This window comes from Cryptomeria japonica, chromosome 5 (genome assembly GCF_030272615.1).
Source record: "Cryptomeria japonica chromosome 5, Sugi_1.0, whole genome shotgun sequence".
Taxonomy (NCBI): domain Eukaryota; kingdom Viridiplantae; phylum Streptophyta; class Pinopsida; order Cupressales; family Cupressaceae; genus Cryptomeria; species Cryptomeria japonica.
The window spans coordinates 115,265,496-115,290,416 of record NC_081409.1 but is presented as its reverse complement, the minus strand read 5'-3'; the positions used below and the strand labels follow the sequence as shown (position 1 = coordinate 115,290,416).

At 35.6% G+C, this 24,921-nt stretch overlaps 1 protein-coding gene across 3 annotated transcripts in view; it reads left to right on the top strand.

Annotated features, from left to right (window-relative positions):
* The first annotated feature begins 23,534 nt into the window (after positions 1–23,534).
* The window catches only part of LOC131067030 (embryogenesis-associated protein EMB8), a 112,340-nt gene continuing 110,953 nt past the window's right edge, over positions 23,535–24,921 (top strand). For 2 of the 3 annotated variants that reach the window (XM_058001973.2, XM_058001977.2), the window contains exon 1: positions 23,535–24,127. In XM_058001973.2, coding sequence (XP_057857956.1) covers positions 23,681–24,127 — 447 coding nt within the window. In that variant the 5' untranslated portion in view covers positions 23,535–23,680. The remainder of the gene's footprint in view (positions 24,128–24,921) is intronic. The other variant, XM_058001967.2, reaches the window with a different exon arrangement.

Sequence of the window (24,921 nt, the reverse complement as noted above, 5' to 3'; positions counted from 1 at the left end):
TAGTTGAAAATCAGATTGGGCATAGGATTAAATGCTTACAAACAGATAACGGTGGGGAATTTTGTTCACATAAATTTGATAATTTTTGTGCTGATAATGGGATTAGAAGAATCAAGGTTGTTCCATTCACTCCTCAAGAAAACGGTGCAGCCGAGAGGATGAATAGGACAATCCTTGAGAAGGCACGATGTATGTTGTCTAATGCAGGTTTAGGCAAAGATTTTTGGGCAGAAGCGTGTAACACAACAGTGTATTTAATTTACCGAAGTCCATCATCTAAATTGGATTTTGGTATTTCGGAAGAGGAATGGCAAGGGAAGAGGATTTCGTATTCGCATCTTCATGTGTTTGGATGCGAAGCCTTCTCGCATATACCCAAGGAAAAGCAAACGAAATTGGATCCAAAGTCGTTGAAATGTATCTTTGTGGGGTATGGAGAAGAGCAGTTTGGTTTTAGATTGTGGGATCCAGTTCACAAAAAAATTGTTCACGGCAGGGATGTAGTCTTTCATGAAACCTCCTTTCCCGCACTACAAGATTCAAATAAATCAGAGATAGAATTTGTTCCTATGTCTCTATTTCATAATGCGACTACCAGCACTCTGCCTCCGGTCTCTCATTCAGTGGGAGCTCCTATGACATCTACATCTATTGAATACAATTCTTAGTCGGAGAATGAAGAAGGGAGTGATGAAAATGTTTGGTCTTCTTATAATTTTGAAATTGGAGGTATGCAGAACATAGCACATCCTCCCAAAACTCGAACCCATGTCCTAGGAAATATGGAGGAGCCACGGTGGTATGAAATTCCACCAGTTACTGCACATAATGATGTCTTCTCCCCACGGCATGCTGCAACATATCCACCTCCCTATGCACGACAGCCGTCCCCACATCCTGCACCGCTACAAGTCTCCCGCGAGCTACCCGCAACCTCCTTCCCTTCTCCCCGCGAGCTCCTTGCTAGCCTCCTTGCTTTCCCACCCCGCGGGCCCTCCTTGCAGACTCCCTGCGACCCCCCGGCCTCTCCTTCTCCAACGCAGACCCACTCCCGTGCGCTCCCTACCTGCAGACCAGTCCACGGGGCCCTTGTAGACTTTTCCTTTGCAGGCCCACCGTGGAGTCATCCTCCAACGCAGACCGTGGAGGATGCCTTCACGACTCCCCACTCCTTGCACATTCGACAGCCCCCTGCAGTGAAAAATGCTACCACGGCTCCCAGCCTTCTTCACACGCCCAGAACGCAGGTAGAGAAAGGTCTACATTCCCGCGAATTGCCTGAATCTAATGTGGATAAAAATCCACAGGCCAGTAACACTAACAGACACAAAAACAGAGGGAGTGATGTTAATGTGGTTAAACAGGGAACAGAAAAATTGAATGACTCTACTACTGAAACAGAGAGTCAATTGAGAAAATCAACCAAACAGAGGCGACCTCCTGTGAAGTTCTCCGATTATGACTTACTGTTTTGTGAAGAGGCTGAACCTTCTTTGCTCATCTCTGATCAAACAGAGCCTGCAACATACAAAGAGGCTTGTAAAAATGCAGATCGTGCTAACTGGCACGCTGCAATGTGCGAAGAAATGGATGCACTAGTGAGAAAGCAAACATGGGATTTGGTGCCACTTCCGCCTGACAAAAAGGCATTGAGAAATAAATGGGTGTATAAACTAAAAGATGAAGCCAATGGTCACAAACGATTTCGAGCGAGACTAGTTGTAAAGGGTTATGCTCAGCAGCAAGACCTCAACTTCAAAGAAATTTTTTTGCCAGTAGTTAAAATGACTACCATCCGAGTAGTATTGGGATTAGTTGCCGCGTGGGATCTTGAACTTGAACAGCTGAATGTGAAGACGACATTTCTCCATGGTGACCTTGATGAGGAGTTATTTATGCATCCTCCAGAAGGGTTCACTCAAAAGGGGTAGGAACACCTTTATTGCAGATTGAAACGCAGTTTGTATGGGCTTACGCAAGCCCTTCGGGCAGTGGTATCTTAAATTTGACAAATTCATGATTGATCACAAGTTTACTCGCAACGAGTCTGATCCTTGTATTTATTACAAGAAGCTTCCTAATGGCGAATTTGTCATTCTTCTCCTTTATGTGGATGATATGCTCGTAGCCGGCACAAGCATGAGGATTGTGAGTGAACTTAAGACTCATTTAGCAAAGGAATTTGCCATGAAAGATTAAGGGGCAGCAAAGAAGATCTTAGGAATGACTATTTTTCGGGATAGAAAAAAGAGAGCACTCAAACTATCTCAGCAAGACTACATTAAAAAAGTCTTGGACAGATTTGGTATGGCGGATGCTAAATCTGTTTGTGTACCCTTAGCCTCTCATTTTCAGTTGTCTTCTCATTTGTGTCCTAAAACACAAGAAGATAAGGAGTTTATGGATAAAATTCCATACAAATCTGCAGTTGGAAGCCTCATGTATGCTATGGTGTCTACTCGACTGGACATTGCTCATGCCATGGGATTGGTGAGCAGATTTATGGCTAATCCGGGCAAATCACATTGGGAGGCGGTTAAGTATATCTTGAGGTATCTCAAAGGTACTTCCGATTTTTGTTTATGGTTTGGAAAGGACAAGGCAGTTTTGCAAGGGTTTACCGATTCAGATTTTGCCGGTGACTTAGACAAAAGAAAGTCTAATTCTGGTTATGCTTTCACATTTGTCGGGGCAGCGATTAGTTGGGCTTCAAAATTGCAACATACAGTTGCTCAATCAACCGCGAAAGCAAAATACATGGCTCTTTCTAAGGGAGCAAAAGAGATGGTATGGTTGCAACTCTTGTTCAGCGAGTTGGGTTTGAAGCAATCCTATTTTGCTTTGTTTTGTGATAACAACAGTGCAATTTTTATGACTAAACATCAAACATCTCAGCTGAGGTCAAAACATGTTGATGTTCACAGTCATTATGTTCACCATATGGTTGAAGAAGGCAAGTTTCATGTAGACAAAATTCATATCGATCTGAATCCAGCTGATGTACTCACTAAAGTAGTTAAGTGGGAGAAGTTCGATTTCTAAACTGATAGCAGAACTAAGTGGGGGAATTTACTTGTTGCAGCAGTTCGTTGGCCTTCAGTGGGAGATTGTTGGAAGTTGAAGTCCAACGGACTCCTTCCTTGTTTGCTGCCAAAACTCTTGGCTATTCATATTCTTCCTGGAAGCTCTTTAAGAGCTGATTGTAATTCATTTTCTAAAGTTGATTGCCATAGCTGATTGCAGTTGTGTAGATGTAAACCAAATTGGTAAATAATAAAGTGATTCCCCTGCTTCAAGTGTGGATGTAGGCAATTGCCGAACCACGATAAATACGTGTGTTCTTGTTGTTTGTGTTGTGTATATTTAATTGTGTTTATCTACTGTTTTCAATTCGATTTCTTCATCCTAACAGTTAATTGGCTGTAGTCACTAGATGATGGCTACAGTGAAAAAAAAACATAATTAAGATCAATGGTGTTTTATAGGATTAAAAGAATAAGCCATTCCTTGAAATATTTGATACAATCCAATTGCTAAGATGATACAGTCGGTTATTTCGCAATGATTACAGGCATTAAAAGAAAAGGAATTGCTGCAAAGTATAACAAAAGAAATCAACTAGCTTCTAAAAAGGCCCAATCCCAGCTATGGAGTTTGGGGACTTTTCACAGAATTCAAAAGTCTAACTATATGATGAGTCTTTTCCTTGCGCAAGAACAAATATCTAATGGTCATGGCTCTAATTGAAATTAACTAACTCAGGGATGCATGATTTCGCAACTAAGACTCTGTATCAAAGGTACTATTCCAGTAAAATATTATATCCAGAACTATAAAAATGAACAAGGATCTTAACAGGCTACATTTTGCATTTCAACTAAGAGCTTTAGATATTTAAAGTTTGTAATAACTAAATATTAGACTTTAATTTAAGACCCAAACAACAGGAATATTATAATTGAAAATCTATTCATTCGGGGTGACATTATGGCATCACTGCTAATACAACTATAATAATAAATCCATACAAATAATGGACTGCAACATTTAATAGAGATTGATAATAAAACTATAATAATAAATCCATACAAATAATGGACTGCAACATTTAATAAAGATTGCTTGTCCCAATGGCCATTATTGTTGTCAGCATTATTGCTGTCATCTTTCCTACTTCAGCTTAGCATGGTCTAAGTTCTCTTCTCTCTCTGATACGAATTCATGTGTATGATTCTCCTCTATAATGTGCATTTATCTTTATCCCCAAAACATGGGGAAAATCCTCTATTTTAATGTATTTACCATTAAAATCTTTCATTAAATAATCAAATATGTATTTACCAACTTAAAAAAAAATGCTATTGACTACTTATACCTGCGATGACTATTGCATCGATCTCACTAAGTAAGCACAAAACTTAATGAAAGATCAAAGTTCAGAATTTGAAATTTCTCAAATGGAAAAGGATGCTAAATATCTTATTGGCGATGCTAGTGGATTATGGTATGACTTCATCCCAAGATCATAGAAGCTTAATGTTGCAACGTATAGGAATTGTATAGGATTGATATTTTTTCTCCAACTAGAGGTATGCACAAATTGGGTTAGTTCAAGGACAAAAGTTTGTGCTATGTTGAGATGGTGAGAGCAATTGTGAACAAACATCCAAAGTGTCTTAATGTTAAAATCTAGTCATGAAGTGAGACTCTGCTCAAATGCAATGAGGAAGATGTTGGGTTTTATTAAATGGTGCCATATTAGCGATGTCCCCTAATATGAACCAATGGCTTCTGGATGTATAGAATCACTCCATTTATAGATTGGTAGCTAACCATGTTCTGGATTATCATGTCTAAACTTACAGCGATTTGAAGAGCTGGCACTAATGAGAACAAAGTATCATTGAGATATAAGAGGGACAAGCATCTCAAGAGGGCAATATATCATGCATCGAACCTAGATAGATAGATACGCATGGGGAAGATAGGAATGCATTTTTCTGCTAGAGTTATTTCCATACATAGATCTGAGCAAAGAATCTTTGAAGTATTTGGATTGGACTTAAGCGATAAGACAGCTATTTCCAAGTCAATAGTTGATTCTGAAGAAGGAGGTACTATTATTTATTTTGGCATACAAGTAGAGAATTGCATAATATACCAGTCATGAATATAGATACGCATTTATCAGATGACTTACCTGTAGCAAAGCCTCCAGTTTCACTTCTACCATAATAGCCTTCAAGGTTTTTGCATAGAACTCCTTTGAAGGAAAAAGTAATGGTGATCTGTTGATCATAGCACAAACAAATCTGCAAAAGTCTCCAAATTAAACCCACCCTCCTTGCCCAAACACCTATGCTTATAATGCCATTTCTTGTGTAAGCCCCTATGAATTGCTCTATTCTTGAAAATTATAGAAAAGTCTACGTATGGGCTACTGTCAACACAATAAATCAGTATGGGCCACTGTCAACTCAATAAATCAAATATGCAATTATAAGATAAGGATAAGCTTTGCATAGGATAAGATTCATTAATAAGTTTTTTGAAATCATCAACTGTAACTGTTGTACAATGATTTCTAAAATAAATATTTTCTTGTCTTTAAGGGAAAGGAGTCAGTAGTCAGCATAGCTAACTTCGCACGCATCTTAAGCTCCTAAACGGTTTATCCGATTTCAACGATTTATTTTTTGTTCTCTTTATATTAGACTTAACTGCTTAAAGCTAGGGGAAGAGCACCAATAGATAACATGGTACCAATAACCGTCACCTTATTCTCATGTTGACCCCCCAGTAGCCGTCATAGTGAAAACACCATTAATATTTTTGTTTTGTACCAATAGCCGATCATTTTTTGTAATTAATTGGCCCATTTGTGCACAACTATTGGAATATTTGTCTCATTTGTGTACCACTATTGGAACATTTGTGCACCACTATTGGAACATTTGTCAACAAGTACTAGTGATTTTGAGTTGACGGTTACTAGAACATCTTTAGTTAGGTATCAGGCGACACTTTGAAATGTGTACTTTTTGACCTTTGTGCGCATAACTGATTCCACAACATGCATCGTTACTACCCAGAAGCTAGATCAATAGCTATAAGCAGTTAAATCGCATACGAAAACAACTAAAAAATAATAATCAAAATCCGATGTACCGTTTAGGATCTGTGGGTGCACGAAGTTAGCTATGATGACTACTGGTGCTTTTCCCCTATTGTTTTAGCTTGTGGGTAGTAACGATGCACGGTGTGGATTTCATTATGTGCACAATGGTCAAAAAGTGGTCATTTCAAAGTGTGGTCCAAGACATAATCACCTTTGTGTCAATAGTAGATAACTCAAAATAGGTGGGCAAATGCCCTAGTAGTTATGCACAATTGTTACTAATTATGGTCAAAAAAGCTAAAAAATTATCCATTATTAGTACATGTGATATTTATTAATGAACCTTCCATTACCATTTTTTTTGGCTCCTACTATGTCTACTAAAAGAAGGTGAGATTGACAAAAAGATAACAGTTATTGATCCTATGTCCACTACTAACTCCTTTCCCCTATATCAGTGCTCACCTTTATTTTTTGTTGCTATGATGTCCTTTTTCTATTATGCCTTTTTTATTTCTCCGTCCTTTGATGTATAATTTTTGTCTCCAATTCAGGTAACCGTACAAAATTATTTCTCCTTAATCTTGACGATGACTACATTATGTTTTTAAGAAGATTGACATTCATTTCAATCCCATTTCTTAATTGATAAATTTTGTTTTTAATATAGAATGATTCCCTTGTTTTAAGTTAAAATTTATGCTTTTAAAAGCACGTATGCTCTAACTCCTCTATTTCTTTAAGGATAACTACTTTTAGTTCTATTCAAAGTATTTACTTTATTTTAATTACTTGCTTTATATATCAAAAAGGGCCATACATTATTAAATGCATGAATCATTTAATAAAATATAAACATCCCATTAATAATTATAAAAATAAATAAATATTCTTTATATAAAGAGAATGAAACATTGTTTTATAATAAAATGAATAAAGTAATCTCTCTCTCACACACACATATATATGTGTGTGTTAATTATCTTATCTTATATTTATCTTTTTAAGTTTTGAAAATATAATTTTCAGCAATACCAATAATATATATTTAATTATTAATATGAATTCTATTTTATTATATTAGAAATTAAAGAAAAATCATTAAATAAATACATAATAACATTAAGAAACTTTGTATGTTTGTTCACAATTGTTCTTACCATCTCAATGTAGCACAATATTTTGTCCTTGAATTAACCCAATTTGTGCATACCTCTAGTTGGACAAAAATTATCAATCCTATACAATTCCTATACATTGCAACATTAAGCTTCTATGAGCTTGGGATGAAGTATTACCATAATTTACTAGCATCACTAGTAAGGTATTTAGCATCCTTTTCCATTTGGGAAATTTCAAATTCTGAACTTTGATCTTTCATTAAGTAAGTATTGTGCTTACTTCGTGAGATCAATGCAATAGTCATTGCAACTATAAGTAGTCAATAGTAAGAGCAATTGTGAACAAATATCCATAGTGTTTTAATGTTATATCTAGTCATGAAGTGGGACTTTGCTCATTATATCAAAGAGTGCAAACTAGGATCCTAATGACTTCAATGACCTCTTGGGTTCATTTATTCTATTTTGAAGAAAAAATATATAGATTAAATATTACAAAGTATGCATATGTTTCCATGTTATTTTGAGATAGACCATCTTGCATCATTGCTACAACTTCAAACATCTTGTTGTTTTTCATCACTATGGGAATACATATCACATCTCCAATCAACCCTATTGAGGGCTTCTTCTTGATATTTTTGAGGGGCAATGATGGTTGGAACCCTTAGCAAGGGATTGACCATCTTGTTGATAGCTCTATCAATCCATTCAAAATTACTAGAGGTTTGCACAATGTTGTAAACAAACTATTCTAGCAACTCAACATTATGAGAATGATCTCTAGCTAAGATCTTGTTGCCAATAATGCGCCTAATAACATACTCCTTTATATCTCCCTTGATCACAAACACTTCCTTCAACTGGTCTTCAACCATTCTCTAGTTGCAGTTACATTCACACTTTGGGATTGATATGAACTCTTCCTCTTTTGTACTTGAGGCTTCTAAAGTGCTCATCATTTTTCGAATCAAAATCATTCTCTTCAATTGAAATAGCACCCAAGAACCATGTTTGTACCACATGCCCACCATATGGTCAAGTCGCACAGAGTTGGGAAACCCAATTATAGCCAAAATGTCTATTCCTTCTTTTTGTACTCCTTAGGCATACCACCAGCAACAATGTGCGCTCATAGAAATTTCCCTAATTTGGTTTATACCTTGCTTGCATCAAAATGGATCTCATGGATCAAATAAATCTTCTAATTCTTTTGTGGAAATAATTTGATGAAGTGATGGTCATGTTGGAAGATAATTTAATGCACTTTTGTTGATGGCTTAATCAATAGCACAATTTGATAAAAAGTTTGTGGTTGTATTTGCTTCTTCGAGGACATGTTTTATTATGAAGTTATTGATGCCATCCAACAATGCTCAGATACCATTAGTCCACATCTTAAATTTCCAACTATAGGCTTCTTTTGAAATAATTGCTTTGATAACTATAGAAAAGTCACCTCCAATATCCACATCATTTAGATTATGATCTCTACACACTCTGAGCCCTTCATAAAGTTTTATAAACTCTGCATTGCTATTCATTTCATCGGGTACCTTAATTGATCCCGCCCATAGTAGTTTCCCTAAGCAATTCCTATGATGAAACCAACTCTTGAAGCACCCATATTACCTCTGGATGTGTCATCAAAGTGGAGCTTAAGTCTATTCGATGGGGGAAGCTTCCATATTTCAAAGCTCCTATCCTTTTTTGTCTTTATAAAGTCTCATTTGGGTGAGATAATTATAGTGATAATTTTATAAAAAATTATATTATAATAATTTTAATTTTAAAAAAAAAATACAAACATAAAATACACTAAAAAATACACATTTTACTAGTTTACATCATTTCAAAATTTAAAATATCTGTCATTTCTTATTGGTTTGTGTTAAAGAGTTGGATCAATGTTTTTTGTTTCCTCTATAAAAGTTTTGCACAACTTTGTACATTTACATGCATGCTTTAACCATAAAGGCTACCGTTAAACCAAAGACTAACCTAGTGCACACAAAAACTCTATTAATATGATAAATACATTATTACACAAATGCAAGATGTACATATGCAACACATGTAATTCCTAAAGATTCAGGCAATATCATACTCATAAAGGCAATCTGTGATCCTTTGATGATGCATGGATAGGCAGATAGTTATCGAAGGAGTACATATTGAGAGCTTTAGCTACAAGCATTGTGGTGTTCATTATGCATAAAGTATACATTTTTTCCATAGTTGATCTTATAATGATGATATTAGATGGTATAATTTAATACAAGAAAACTTACATGGAAATAGACATGAAATCCACGTAAGAGAATATAATGGTCATGAATTACTCTAGTACCATTGATCACTTGGATCTTCTAGCAAGCGTGAATGATCAAACTATAAAGGATAAATAAGAAGGACAAAGTCAAAAAGAGATAATGCAATTACAAAAGAATAGACCAATGCTTGTGAATGGTGGCATTTTGATCTACTACTTAAGGATTAGTATCAAAGTGTCCAAACTCAGGTATTGGTGATAAAGTGAAGCTAACATCAAGATAAATTTTAGGAGAATATATTGACATATGGAATCATGAATATAATTAGTGACATATAGCTTTATATATGGAGACATGGTATAAGTAATACAATGATTTTGTGCTTTCACATTTGTTTATGATGAATAGTTGTTACCATTTTTATGTTAAACTTAAGGGACTAAGCTTGAGGATTTTCTTGGAGATCTTTGGCTAAAAGAACATGATTAGTATAAGGAATACTATGATGAGGATGGTTGGGAGAAATTATGGCCTTGTTAAGTAGGTAAGGTTTGATTATGTTCTCCCAAGATTAAGCCATTGCTTGTGATTTACTAAAGAAGAACCTTTAGGATTTTAATAGAACTTTTGATATTTTGTATAGAAAGCACACAAAGTGGGTCATTCTAGACACATAATTGAAGAAGAAAATATGACATTGATGTGCAACCATTGGTTCCAAAATACAAGAGAAATAAAAATACAGGAGCTATATGTAGAACTATGTTCCTCTTGTGGAACAAGATGAGAGCCCTAAGAAGTATGTTAAGTATAATCCAAAAGACTTGGAGTGGATGTTGAGTGGTCTTTTCAAACAAAAAATATGTTGAAAAAACTACAAATGAAAGAATAAAATTCAATAGACTGATGAACATGGATAATACTAAGAATATAACAACCTGTAATAGAAAATCCAGTCTTTTGGACACCTATTCTATGATTATTTATCAAGTATGGTATTTATTAAATATGGAAGGATATTGTGAAACTTGAGTGCAACAAAAAAAATGGGAACGAGAAAGAAGTGGGTATGAGTTATATATATTTCATTTCAATTAGAACAAATCTTGTGAATTAGATGAGACAAAATCAATTTCCAATATTAGTATGCTTCTTCAAGTCTTCAAATCTCCCATGCATTTAAGAATCTTTGGGAAGGGAGTGAAAGCTTATCTAAAGGATAAAACTTGATTGCTCTTTGATGGTTTTCTTAATACTTTTTTCTAGCAATAAGGAAAAAGGTTTAGTTGACAAAGTCATGGAAACATGTCTGATATTATGCAAATTGTCTAAGGTTTTATTGAACACTATTTCCACCATTTAAGAAGAAAGAAAAAGGTGTTAGAATAGTTGAGATGGTAGTTGGAAGAGCTATAATATTTTTTTGATGAAGATAGGAAACTAACTCTTCTCCTCTACACCCTAGTAGAAGAGTTTCACTTGCATTTTGAGTGAAAGGTGTGAAGGTTCATGAATACCATCAACTTTTGGTACCTTTAAAAGGAATGATGCCCTTTTTTATCAAGAATTTTATTGGAGATTTTCACTTATATTTTGTATGTATATCATAGAAAGGTAGAGACATACAAAAGATATATAGAAAAAAATTGTTTATAGTGGATTTGGTTGTTCTTTGAAGTGTAACTCTTAGCCTCTTCGATAAATAGAGTATAGAAGTTTACCTCTCTTATTGGCTGGAAATTGTGTCCATTAATGGTTTTTAGTCATGCTATTGCATATATGTTAGAGTATTCGGGTATTTACTTGATTAATTAAACAATATTTGTTTAATTATTTAAGTTCCCTTTATCTTTTTTACACTTAAGCTAATTTTAGGTGCATATAATTAATTATTTTAATTAATTATTATGTGCAAACCTAGCTTTTCCCTTTTAGGGTTTCCTAACCTATTAAAGGTTGAGTTCTTTTTTTTCATTGTATGAAGAAGGATTATTATTGACAATACATTTTGGAGATTATTGAGCTCTCATCTTTTGGAGCATATTTTTCCTGTGTATTCTTTCCATCTGTGATTTGCTTCTTTGCTTCTTCTTGTAACAGGTTTTTCAGCTTGCAGAGATTATTTGGGCTCTTGTGGTGTTGTATTTTCTTAACTCCTTTATGGTATCAGAGCTTCAGATATGCAGCTACTTGTTCTTGTTTTTGAGAATTTTTGCTTTGGAAGCAGATCTGGGGTTTAAGGAATTTTTTTATGTACCTAGGGTTTGAGCTTTTTTCTGAGCACTTTGGGCCTAAACGGACCTCACCATCGTGCTCAGAAAGCCCAAAAACCCCTATGGTCATATAAAATTCGACCTATTTTGGTTCATGAGCCTCTGGATGAATTTTTTTCTCAGATCCAGGTCGTACGACCCTAGCATGCAGATCGAGAAAAAAATTTTGAAATTTTTTTTTGTTGCCTTTTTACGGCATGGAGGCCGAATTTTTGCTTTTTTATTAAAAAAATTTCTTGAAAAAAAAATAAGGTTTTAAAAATTTTTTGTTTTGTTTGAAAATTTTTTGGGGGGGCCATGGTACGCCACGCAAGCCCTGCAGGACCTCGGGCCCCGCACCCCTACCGGCCTCCCTGCACTTTCCGACACCGTTGGCCCCCACCGGCCCCGCCCCCTTCGGTGGCCCTGCACCGCCAGCCGCCGCTGCCTGTGACCCCCGCTTGTCGGCTCCCCTGGCGCTGCTGTGCTTAGCTCCGGCCGCCCGACCCCTGCTCCTCCCAGCCGCTGTGCTTAGCTCGCGCCGGCCGCCGGCCCTCCGGCCCTCGCCGCCGGCCTTCCGGCCCCTGGCCCCCGCCGACAACTTTTTCCGGTTGCCCCGCCAACACCGCTCTACTCTGCCCAGAAGCCGCTCCGCCGGTGGCTCCGCCCGTCCGCCATCGGAGCGCCACCAGAGCACCGCTCCCTGGCCTCCTCCGCCCAAACAAGCCACCAAACTCCCTTTTTTGGCTTTTTCAGGGGGGGGTTTGGTTTTTTGGCTCTATCTTGGGCATACAGAGTCATTTTTTCAAAAAAGAATAGACGTCGGAAAGCTGGTTCCGAGGCCGACCTCATGGTGTTGGTAATTGTTTCCAATTTTGCTGTTTGACTATGTTTTTTTCCAGTCAAAGTGAGGTCTAGTTTTTGCACTCCGGGAGCCATAGAATGAGCATCCGACCTCCGTTTTTTGAAAATTTTATATTTTTGGAAAGCTTGTGTTGTGCACTTTCTAGCCATCTGAGTTTTATTTCCAGATTCTTCTCCATGCATATTTTATTCAGTTTTTTCTTTTCAGCACTCTGGTGAATATCGTGGTTGTTTCAGGTCCTGGGATCTTTTCTCTGAGTAGGGTGTCTCTATTTTGGTTCACGTTTCTATTTCCATTTTTCTTATCATTGTAGCTTGTATCTATGCAAACATACTGAGATAAAGTGCCATCATGCATTGTTTACTTGGAATCTTGCATATCTTGTGTCTTGTTGTACATGCACTATTGATCAAGTGCCATGAGGGGGTTGATGTTTGCCTATTGTTTGCCATCTTCCTTTGTCCAGTGAGTGTTCCTTCCACGACATTTGCCTCATGATGATGTGTCTCAGCACCTTTGATGTTCTTGGTTCTTCGTCATGCAGTTGTTTTTTATTGTCTTTTTTCAGTGTTTCTGTCCCTCTCACACTTCTGCATTATGGGGAGGTTTATCCTGTTGGTTCTACTGCTTCCGTGGTTTGATTGATCAGCTCTTCAGGCTTTGGTTTCTCATGCCATCTGTATCTTCGAATTCAGTTGTTTTTGCCTTGTTTGCCTCTTGATTCGAGTAGTGTCATTTGAGGGCACTCATGTAGATTACAGTCTTCTCTACCTGGTCATGTTCTAGTTCAGTGGATGTTCTTCAGATCAACAATAATTCTTTGACAGAGTTTGCAGGTTCTTCATGCTTCAGTGATATTCTTTTTCATCTCTTTTTGGAGTAGAGTTTTGTTCCCACGTGGTTTTCTCTATTTCTCTAGTTCATAGAGATTTCATTGTATTTGGGTACCTGATCAGGCCTTGTTGTCAGGACCCATCTTTATTGCTTTCAGTAGCTGTTCTAGGTTTTAGCTTCTCCCTAAGTCTAGCTTAAGGGGGGGTGTTAGAGTATTCGGGTATTTACTTGATTAATTAAACAATATTTGTTTAATTATTTAAGTTCCCTTTATCTCTTTTACACTTAAGCTAACTTTAGGTGCATATAATTAATTATTATGTGCAAACCTAGGTTTTCCCTTTTAGGGTTTCTTGACCTATTAAAGGTTGAGTTCTTTCTTTTCATTGTATGAAGAAGGATTATTATTGACAATACATTTTGGAGATTATTGAGCTCTCATCTTTTGGAGCATATTTTTCCTGTGTATTCTTTCCTTCTGTGATTTGCTTCCTTGCTTCTCCTTGTAATAGGTTTTTTAGCTTGCAGAGATTATTTGGGCTCCTGTGGTGTTGTATTTTCTCAACTCCTTTAATATATTTGTCACACCCCATTTATGCCCTAGCTATGTTTATGATGCTTTCATGTTATGTAAATGTCGTTTTGATGATGAATGCGTAAATTGAGATGCATATGTTAGGTTAAATTATATACATGTTTTGGATATATGTCATTAATGCAGGATTTTTGGCTAACGATTTGAATTTGGCTAGTGGATGCAGGACCCTCATCCTCCGAGAAGTAGGGAAAGCATCATCAAGTACGAGAAACTAAAGAGTTGTGAATCACAATGCCATCTGAACCTAGTAGGTTATGATCCGATAAGGTAAGTCGGAAGATTTTACCCAGTTTTGTGTAAGTCAGTCTTAGCCAGTAAGGTCAGCCTATTAGGTGAGTTTGGTCTGGTTTTGTCTATCTTAAATCACCTTGACATTTAATCTTTTAACTTCAAAAGTATATACTTATAATGGATGATGGTATTAAGAATAAAATATAAGATCATATACTCCTTTTTAAGAAATATTTAATTATAAAAACACAAATATAATATATATGTGTATAAAATACGTAGATAAATATGTGTGTATTTTTAGACACATATTTACCTACCTATTAGTGAAATCCAGCACACTAAGTGATTATTAAGTGGGTCATGCTTATATGCTAAATATTTTAAAACTAGGGAGCCACGGTAAGCAAGGTCATGGGCCAGATATTTGGAAATCATAGATTCTACCTGTGCCGCCTCAGTCGTAATGGCATAAAAATAGGAAAACAAGAGGCAGTGGGAGGAATGTGAAAAGAAATAAAAACTTTCAATTCCATTTTGGGGGATAAATATGGAAAAACACAGTAACGGCAGGAAAAAAGTCTTTCATTCTGTTCTCGGTGAAGAAGGAAAAAAGACGGTGGGAAAATCAAAATAGAGAATAGTTCTCCACGACATTGGTTCTAATTGGAAGGAAATTCAGAGAAGGTGGCGGCTGGAAGCTATAATTACCAGCCATATACGTTTAGCAAAAACAGGTCATGTTACCGTATATTTTTGTAGAATTATTTTATTGTTCTAAGTTTTAGTTTTTGTGAAAGAAGAAAAGGAAAAATAAAATTCAAGGAATTGGCACAACTTTTTTTTTTTTTCAATGGAATACATATCTGGCTGCAATGTATTTACATTTGCTAGAATTTATTTGAAATGGCAGAGGATAATAGTGTTTTCATCTTAAATGAAATAAAAATAATTCTTGTGAAGTTTGAGAAATAATGTTGAAAGGAAAACAAGGGTTTGAAGAAAAACTCTGTTCAACTGTTCTAAGCAATAAGAAAAGCAAAATTTGAACGACATAGCAATTGAACTATCACAGTCAGGAATATTAATGATTGAATAAGAAAATTATGATTATTGTTCATGAAATTTTTAACAGGAATTTAACCAGTTCAGTCTGTTATAACAGCAGTTAGACTGGTGAAATTATACCAAAATTGTTAGTTACAGAGAATATAATAGCAGGTTAGATTGGAAAAACTATTATTAAATAGTATCTCAGCTGAAGAAATAACAGCTCATGTAATATTTCCAATTGAGGGAAATATTTGTGAACCCCTGAGAGGAGCTATAAGCTAGCTCAAGGGCTCAGAAATATCTCCAGAATCTATATGACAAATGAAAATAAATATACAGAATAAGTGGGATGGTCTAACATTAAGGAGCAATGTGAAACATGTTATGACAACAATTCATTCTTTTGTTAGGATTGATATATAAATCTGACCTTAGAGGGAATTTAGAGGGAATTTAGTTTTTAGGAGAATTGTAAATAGATCAAAATTTGGTCAGTACATTCTTATTTAATTTCATACTTGAATTAGAGTTTGAACTTGAGAATGTTTGTATCCTGTTATTTAAACCATAAATTACTGAGTGGTCACATGAGTCAGGTAATAGTATGCTATGGACTAGTGTGAAGGCTAAAGTAATTGATTAATGGTTATAATCAGCCAACTAGGGTGATGAACATGACTACACTTACTATGTGTTTGCATAAATTAAATCCTTTGGCCAAGGTGTTTCTTGTGTATAGCGTTAGTCAATCCGTTTAATCCGGATATCCAACTCAGTCAGAGGTCATGCAAAGTAGGAGTAACCTAAGTGTGTGGCTGACTAGGGTTGCATAGGGTGCGAAGGGTTGGGTCTACTAGTTGGTAGACACAAGGGACTGATAAGTCCATGGTTGCGCAGAAAAGTGCCCTGATGACGTTTTCCCTCCCCAAATTAATATGATTAAACTAAAGAGCTAAGGCCTCTAGAGTTCAAAAATACCCCATTAACTCAAGTAATATCTTATCTCTTTCCTTGTCAATTCAATCTTAATGAATAGTATGTTCTAGTTTTACACGTAGAATTACGATATATATTTACTTTCAAAAAAATAAATTGTTGTTGGATTATTTATATTGTTCAATGGAATTATATCTAATGATGTTCCTTTCATTTCATGCTAATTTTCTTTAGAGCTTTGTTATCTTGTTTAATTTATAACTGTAAGTTAGACGCATGTTACAATATTACCCCTTTTTAACCTATTCCAAGTATACTATAGGAATTTTGTCCCTTTTACAACTACATATTTCTCCATTGGACTTTTGACAATATTTTAAAGGAGATTGGTGCAAGTGATTGTTTATTCTTGATATTGCTTTGTGCTTCTTGGAGCAAGACGATCAATTTATTAACTATCAGTGGAGATCACCTCCTCTTATTTTCATATCCTTCATCCCTTTGTCATCCCAACCAATAGTAGATTAGCATTAAGTATTTTATCAAGGTAGGTGTGATTAACATTGGGTATGTTGTTCACCAAAAGTGATAACCCAAGACACTTGCAAATCTATCTATGAGATAGCCGATCTCAATCAATGAAACACCTCAGGGCTTGGACAACATAACATAGGATCCTAATGATCCTCCTGCACTTCAGGTTCTGCTAGACCTAGGAGGGGACACCCTTTTGATGCATTAAATACAACAATCACAAACATAAGACTACATCAACAATAAGAAAACAAACCATTCCGCAAGCTCACCAAATTAGGTAACACGTACAGATGGGCTAGATCTTATACAAATAATAGGTGAAATAGAGCTTTGGAAGGACAGAACATTAATCCCTAAACATAAAGGGAAATAGATTTATCTTTTAAATTGTTTGATCTGAAAAACATCCCCAAACTTGCAAGACCAGTGCCTTATCCAAGGGCAACATAGTCACTCATTAAACTATAAATGAAAGCTTATACTGCAAGTCCATCTTCATTACTAAATATTCATGCATTTAATACCTTGCATAAATGCATTACTCAGCTCACTCACAGAAAATATCAAATCTAGAAACTATATTCCATTATTCATGATCTATTACAGAATTTAAATTCTTCCTTGAAGAATCCCTGCAAACAATCACAATTACCTCCTTGAGATAACAAATCTCAGCCTCCTTGAGGATCTGATTTGAATATACTGAAAATACAAATCCAGAGACAACCTCTGTGTGAATTTGTGCATGCCTTACATAAACAAGAACACCTATAGCAAGGAATTGAACTCCATTACTGAAAGGATAGCCCTGCTCTGTACAATCTTGAAGAATACTCAGAATTGGAAGCCATGAAAAAATGGAGCCATTCTCCAAATTCCTGGAACCCTTACAATTGAGAAGAATTGGGAATAAAAGGGAGAGGGAACCAAATCAAATTTGCAACTGAATTGCCAAGTGTCTCCTCTGTAACTGAATTTTGTTCCCATGGAAACTGCTTCCAAAATATCCCACATTTGTCAAAATTAACCTCATAATCGGATTCTTCACTCCGAGAGCTTTCCGGCAATATATAACACTTCATACTTCGCTCAAAAAATGAGCCTTGGGCAGATTAATCCCCATTTGTGCTCAGTCATTTAAATTTTTGAATTATTTGATATAGTTTAAACTATATCATTTACAATTTTAATTTTGATTTTTTGCTCTGAATGTGCTCTGACGCCTTGCCACGTGGTGGCCTCCGATTGGTCGATGGGGTTGACTGGACGCCACTTGGGATGACACCTCATCACTGCCACATCATCTGCTTTGTCACTACCACTTGGTCGCCACATGTACACCACCTCAGTGCCACGTCATCGCCACCTCACCAGGACCCGCCTGCTGGACCGCTGACTGTACCCACCACTTGTGTGCCACCTGGCTTTTGCAACTTCGTAGGGTCTAACGTTCGTGCATCTTCAATCTACGAAATCACGCGGGCCGTCGATCTCCATCTAACATGCTTGACATTTACCCTTTTCGCAACTTCGCAGGGCTTAACTTCCGTGCATCTCACCTTCACGAAACTGTGCTCACCGTTGATCCATCTCGAACTTGCTCACTCGTTAAGCCGACCTTCCTCTGCAAAATTTCGCCTGTTTGCCTCGGGAAGCATGCCTACGTGGGGTCCACCTAGTCGTCACCCAGTCACCTCTTCCATCGCCTCGAGATCCGTGCTCATGCATGGGCCCACCTTGGGCGCACATAGGCACCGTCCGTTAAAAGCCTTTATGGCTTAGACATATTACTAGTGTGCGTTCTTAGTTACAAACATTGAAATAGACCATTTCCCAGCCAATGTGGGATAAAAGACTTGGCCTAGGACTGCACTTTGGAGGTTTTCCTTGAGTTTAATGGCGACTAGTTTTTGCTTAAAATCTTCAATGCCCTTTTTCATTTATTAGGAAAGTCCTAAGTGCTCAAAAACTATGCAGAGGGGAGGCACGTGAGGGGAGAATGTGACTGGGAACCAGTTACAATTTATTTGAAAGTTAATGTCTTAACTCCATTGCATTTATACCAACTGCAATTGACTTACAACCCTATGTTATGTTGTCCAAGCCCTGAGGTGTTTCATTGATTGAGATCGGCTATCTCATAGATAGATTTGCAGGTGTCTTGGGTTATCACTTTTGGTGAACATCAGGGTACTAGCCCTTTTTAGAGAGTTATTTCAAGACGTAGGTCCCACAACCAAGATACAAATCAATTATTGTAGCTGAGATACGTTTCCAAACTCACAAGGTACAACCTCAAAGTGATAACAATGGCCTTAATTTTTTTTTTATGACTTCATAGGTTCACAAGCTTAAAAATCGTTGATGCATATTTGATGAAATTTTGAGGACTTTTAAAAATTCCAACAAGTAAACTAAGAACTAGCTATCAAGAATTAGGAATTGAGAGTACTCCATAACTCATACTCAAAGCAAAAAGAATAAGGGCACCTCATACCAGAGTTGGGGATAAAGGATATTGAAGAATTCATGCCACAAGACGTGCAAACAAAATAATTACCAAAATTTTTACTTTTAAGGATAACATAGTGTAAATTTTTGGAGTTTGGGAGTTGGAGGAAGGGATGTCAGGAAGGGAAACCCCAAAATCCTAAGATTCCATCTAGACCTTGAAAAATAAATTTAAGACCTCCACTCGTAGAAATCTTTAGATATTTGCAACTTTCAACACTTCATGGGAACATGGGTGATGATGAGGAAAGGAACATTGGCGTATATAACCAAAGCAAACCCATTTAAGATTTTCTAAATAGTTATTTGTGATGAGAAAAATAAGGCCAAATGCATAAATGGCATTGTGTCTCAAACATTTTTTTTCACTATCAAATTGAGTCATGGAAAATCAACCAAGAGGACTTCCAAAGGGATATAATAAAAAACCTATCTATCAACACCACAAGTTCAATAGTCAACATACCCAAGTTGCAAGACCTTAAAATCACAAAGTCTGATATTTGATAGATAATAATGTTGCACATGTTTATAGTATCAATTACATGAGCAATCATTTTGTTGCTCTATCTAATCATATTTTATAAATTTATACAAATCCTTTTCCTTCTCATAATTCATAATGTAGATTTTAAAAAGGTGCACAACCATCTTAGACCTAACATGGAGGTTGTGTATATGGATGTATAATATGCGTGCTCTAATTTCCTTTTCTCATTTAGACACTTTTGTAGAGATAACTCATGACACAACAAATAATCCTCATACATTGCTATTAATTACATTTTATGATAAGGAAATTCCTCATGAAAATCATTATGTACCATTATATATTCAACTTTGAAAAAGGTTACCTACATGAGAGAAAAAGGAAAACAAGGTACATCTTGTGACCCTCCCTAGGGTCTTACATCGAAAACTAAGTAAGTTATACTTCTTGCCCTCCACTACAAGGAAAGCAAGAGAAAGCTACTTCCCATCTTCTTTAGATTTTAAAAGAAGAATATTTCATACATAGAAATAGGGTCAATTTTGGCAATCTCATTTCTAAATCTAAAGCACCCTCTACCATGTAGGTATCTACGTAGAATTCAAATGCTAATTAAGATTCATTTTTAAAGTTACATGAATAAGGGGTGTGCAAAAACATAAAACACCTGCATATCTTAACTATTTTACCAAGAGCACTATTTCATATCATGGTGAAGGCCACCTCCTTAAGGGTGGTTACTATGCACATAACTGGTATGAATACATTTAGTTAGGTGAACACACAATTGGTCGATAACTAAATTTTACATTCTTTATACATTTATATAGATACATACATTTTTTTTTATGATGCCTCCCACTTGGGGCATATATTTTATGACATTTTCCACATATACTATTTTGATGGCAATAATATGACCAACTAAATGATTCCTATGTTCATGATTTGCACTTTTTTATTACATGTTTAGTAGCATGGTCTTTTTCTCTCATCATTACATAGTGTCATATGATTATCATGCCAATATCTTATGCTCTTATGATAATCATCTTTACTCTATTTGTGCCGCACTATGACATGTTCTGATTATATATTTTATGAAACTTATACACGCTCTTAATACTTATCATGATGCTACCTCACATGTGTTGGTGTCTACATGATTCTTGTCCAACCATTCATAACTTTTATTTTCTCGAGTTAGAGGCAATATTGGAGGCATCTTGCTTCTTATATTGCTTTCATAAGCATGTGTAATTGTAAGTATCTTGTTATATGTTGTCACATGATATCTTTTATATATTGGTCTTTCTTTGATCATATCATTTTTATATTTCTAATCTTCTCCTAATCAATTGGATTATTTGCATTCAACTTAAGTTAAAGGGAGAATACAATATCACTAATAATATCTTTCTTGAGTATGATTACATTGTCTGTCATAATCTCACACCACTTTCAAATGGTAAGTTATATTGTTACTCCAAAGAAACATCCTTTGATTTTACTGCATTAAGATGGTATCCCTTTTCCACCACAAATGACAAATATTTTACTCCTGCCCTCTTTTTATTTCCTATTCATAAATAACATCTTATTATTTTAATTGCATTTACAGTGCTACTCATTGGAACTTTTTCTTTTGTGCTTGTATATTTTTGAAGATGGGACACTCACTACAAAGGACTATGTATCAAGAAGTGACATCTATATTTGTATCTTTTCCATGAGTGGGTGTTTTCCCTTTCATGTTAACTATTTTATTTTATTTTGACATGCATCCCACATGGTAGTCTGCATGTAAATCAAAGTGGTGCCAACATGGAATAATGAACTTTATATACCTTGCATTTTTCCCCTTTGTTTTGGATTCACTTTGACTTGGGTATTTGTTATGAAATAGAAAGTGTACAAGTGGTACAGTTTTTGCTAAAAGTTGGCATGAAAACTAAGCTATACTTGATTCTATTTACACTTATTTCCAATAATCGATTCCAGACTTTAGTAATTTATTTTCCTTTCCTTGGTTGTTCTTACAATTTACTTATCTCACTTAGGTTGGATGTAAAGTTTGTACGAACTAGTTATGACTATTAGTCATTCATTTTCTTACCTTGGGTCATTTTTATAATTTGATGTTTAATTTGTATAAATAATCCAACCCTTTAAATTTAATTTCAAATTTTGGGTCCAATCCAACCTTTCCAATTAGTCATTGTTTGTTGACTTACAAAGTAAAATATTTCTTACCATTTTTGGAGTTATATTTAAGGACCAACCATTATTCATTTAAAGGAATACGATATGATTAATCTATCTTTCATTAAGAACTTCATCCTGCAATAATAATTTGAGCATTCAAAAGAGTATCATATATTATGTTGCCAACTTGCATGAATATTTAGGGCATCTCATGCATGTTTGTGAACTATTTTCAATATCTTTTGAAAAATCCATGACTTAATGTTTTAAGGGTTTATCACAAGGAGAAGCTACCTTGCTTGGCAAAACCTCAAACAATGTCCCTAGATATACACCATTCCTTACTAATTTTAGATAGTAGAGACACAAATGAACAAGCTATGAGTGAATAATATAGGTTAGATTTGTACACCACAAGTTAAATCCATATGCTCTAGGTCATATCCATAATTAACAAGGTAATTATAAATAACTTTCAAAGACAAATACTCATTTTCTAAATTCTAATACACTTGTCTTATATTTCTAATTTTTATTCATGTGAATAAGTCATTTCCTCACACATATCATGATTAATCTACATTAAAATCCAGCTATTACTATTATGATATTGCTATCAAGATTCAACTATGTAGTTTTGAGTCAAACAATTGACCCGTGTTTTATGAGTAATGGTTCACAAGAACACATCTCTCATGAGAGATAATGGTACACTCATCACTCATTGCATCTAGGTGATGCTCACAAAGGTGACACATTGAGCCTTCCCTATGTGAGCATCACCTAAATGCAATGAGTGCTAAGTGCATCATTCATTTTCATAAGAGATGGGTTTTTTGAACCACTGCTCATGAAACATGAGTCAATGAGTTTGACTTGAAAACTACACAGTTGAATCCTAATAGCAATATCATAATTTGATTTGCTGTGAATTTTTTTTCTTATTATTATTGTTTTATTTATTTTTTATTTATGAACATTTATTTTAAACAATTACAATCCCAACACAATTATATTGTTACTATGATAGTACTAATCCATTTAAGAATTATATCAAATAAACAAAATTAATTGACACATAAGATTCAATAGATTTAGTCTTAAACACCATCAACATTCAATCTACTCCAAATAATTAAAAGTATGTAACATCAATTAAACTTATAAAACCCTTGAATTAAACCCTTGAATTAGAAACTAACTTTCCTAAATACTATACTTTCCTTTTTAAAAAAATTGAACATAAAATAATCAAAATAAACCAAATATCCCTTGATCTACTGATATAGTTCAGTGGCTCACACAAAATTAACAACACATCAAATTTTATTTAAGTGCAAAGTTACAACACCCAAAAATCATACCTACCACCAAAAAAAATAAAATCATAAAAAATCAAAATCATACCTACCAATCAATTAAAAGACATGTGCTAAATTCATAAAGCCTCGTAGCAAAATAAATTTATTTATTTATTTCTCAAAACAATCACAAACCTCTGAAATCAACAAATTTGGTTAAAAAAACATGTCGATATTTCCCAAATAGTGTTTGGTGCCACATACTTAAATATTGACAACTTCGTCTATGTTTGAACAACAGAACTGGTTGGTGACGTGAATATTGGCGGCAGGCAAATTTCGCCGTCAATTGACAATGGCAATGGCGGCCTCTCCCCTTCTGCCAGAAATCATTCCTGCCCAAGCTTCCAGGAAAACACATTCCTGGCGAATTTCGCAGCTCCGGCTATGTTTCCGGGGCGGGAAACCCGTCAAATGCTCCGGGAATGATGTGCCGGGCAGTTCCAGAGTCCCTGCCCGGCGACCTGGAAAGCCACTGGAGATCATAGGGCAGGATGCAGAGCTGTTGTCTAAGCTGACGACTCTGGAACGCCCTTACGTGCCATTCCCGCTGCTGGGAAACAGGCACGTGGAGACTATTTTTGGTGCCTATTTTAGGTCTCTTCCAGCTATCAGGTTTCGGAGGGAGGCCTTACATATGGCAGATGGGGGTACGGTGGCACTGGATTGGCCGGTTGCAGGGAAGGATGTTGATCTTTGGAATCGGGAATTGCCAGACAATGCCCCTGTCGTTATTTTACTGGTTAGTATTTTGGTTGTAGCTGGTAATTATTAATTTACACAACTTTATCTAGAAGCCCATTTGTAAAAGGTATTAGATTGTCTGAATTGGATTGAATAAGATTGAATGATTGATATAGGCTAAAAATCCTACAGTAGCTTTTGATTTTCTAGTGGCCTGCCGTAAAATTTGTAGCCGTTACTAATTTACACCTAGTTTAAATTAATTAATCTCTTCTTTTGCAATATTAATTTTTTTAATTATTTGTTATTAAATTGAACAAGATTTTAGCAGTATTTGAAATTGTCATCGATGTCAAGTTTGAACTTCAATGAAATTTTTATCGAAATCTGCAGAAGTTATGTGAAACCCTAGGTTACTGGAAACACAGCAACTTTTAACTGCTCACCTGTATAATGGTATTCAAGAAGAATGGCATTGGTGTTGGTATGTTGAAAAAAATGAAGAATATGACAGCAGATGTACATATATAGAATAAGTTCAATGTTACAAATCAAAAAGAGTGTTATAACCATTGAAGAGAAGCATGAAGAGTGTGCTAGTGATATGAAGGATGAAGAAGTCCTGTGAGTATGCAACCAGTTTGTAATGAAAGATTTAATGCTATGAGTGTGTGAGATAATTGGTTTTATTCAAATTGTGAATTAGATCAGTTATAGTTTTGATATATGATAATCTTTTGATGATAATCTAACATGAAGTGCTCAAAATACCTAAATCTTACATGCAGTTATGAAAATCCCTATTTTTTAACATGAAATGCCAAATTTCCTATTTCTTACATGAACATATGA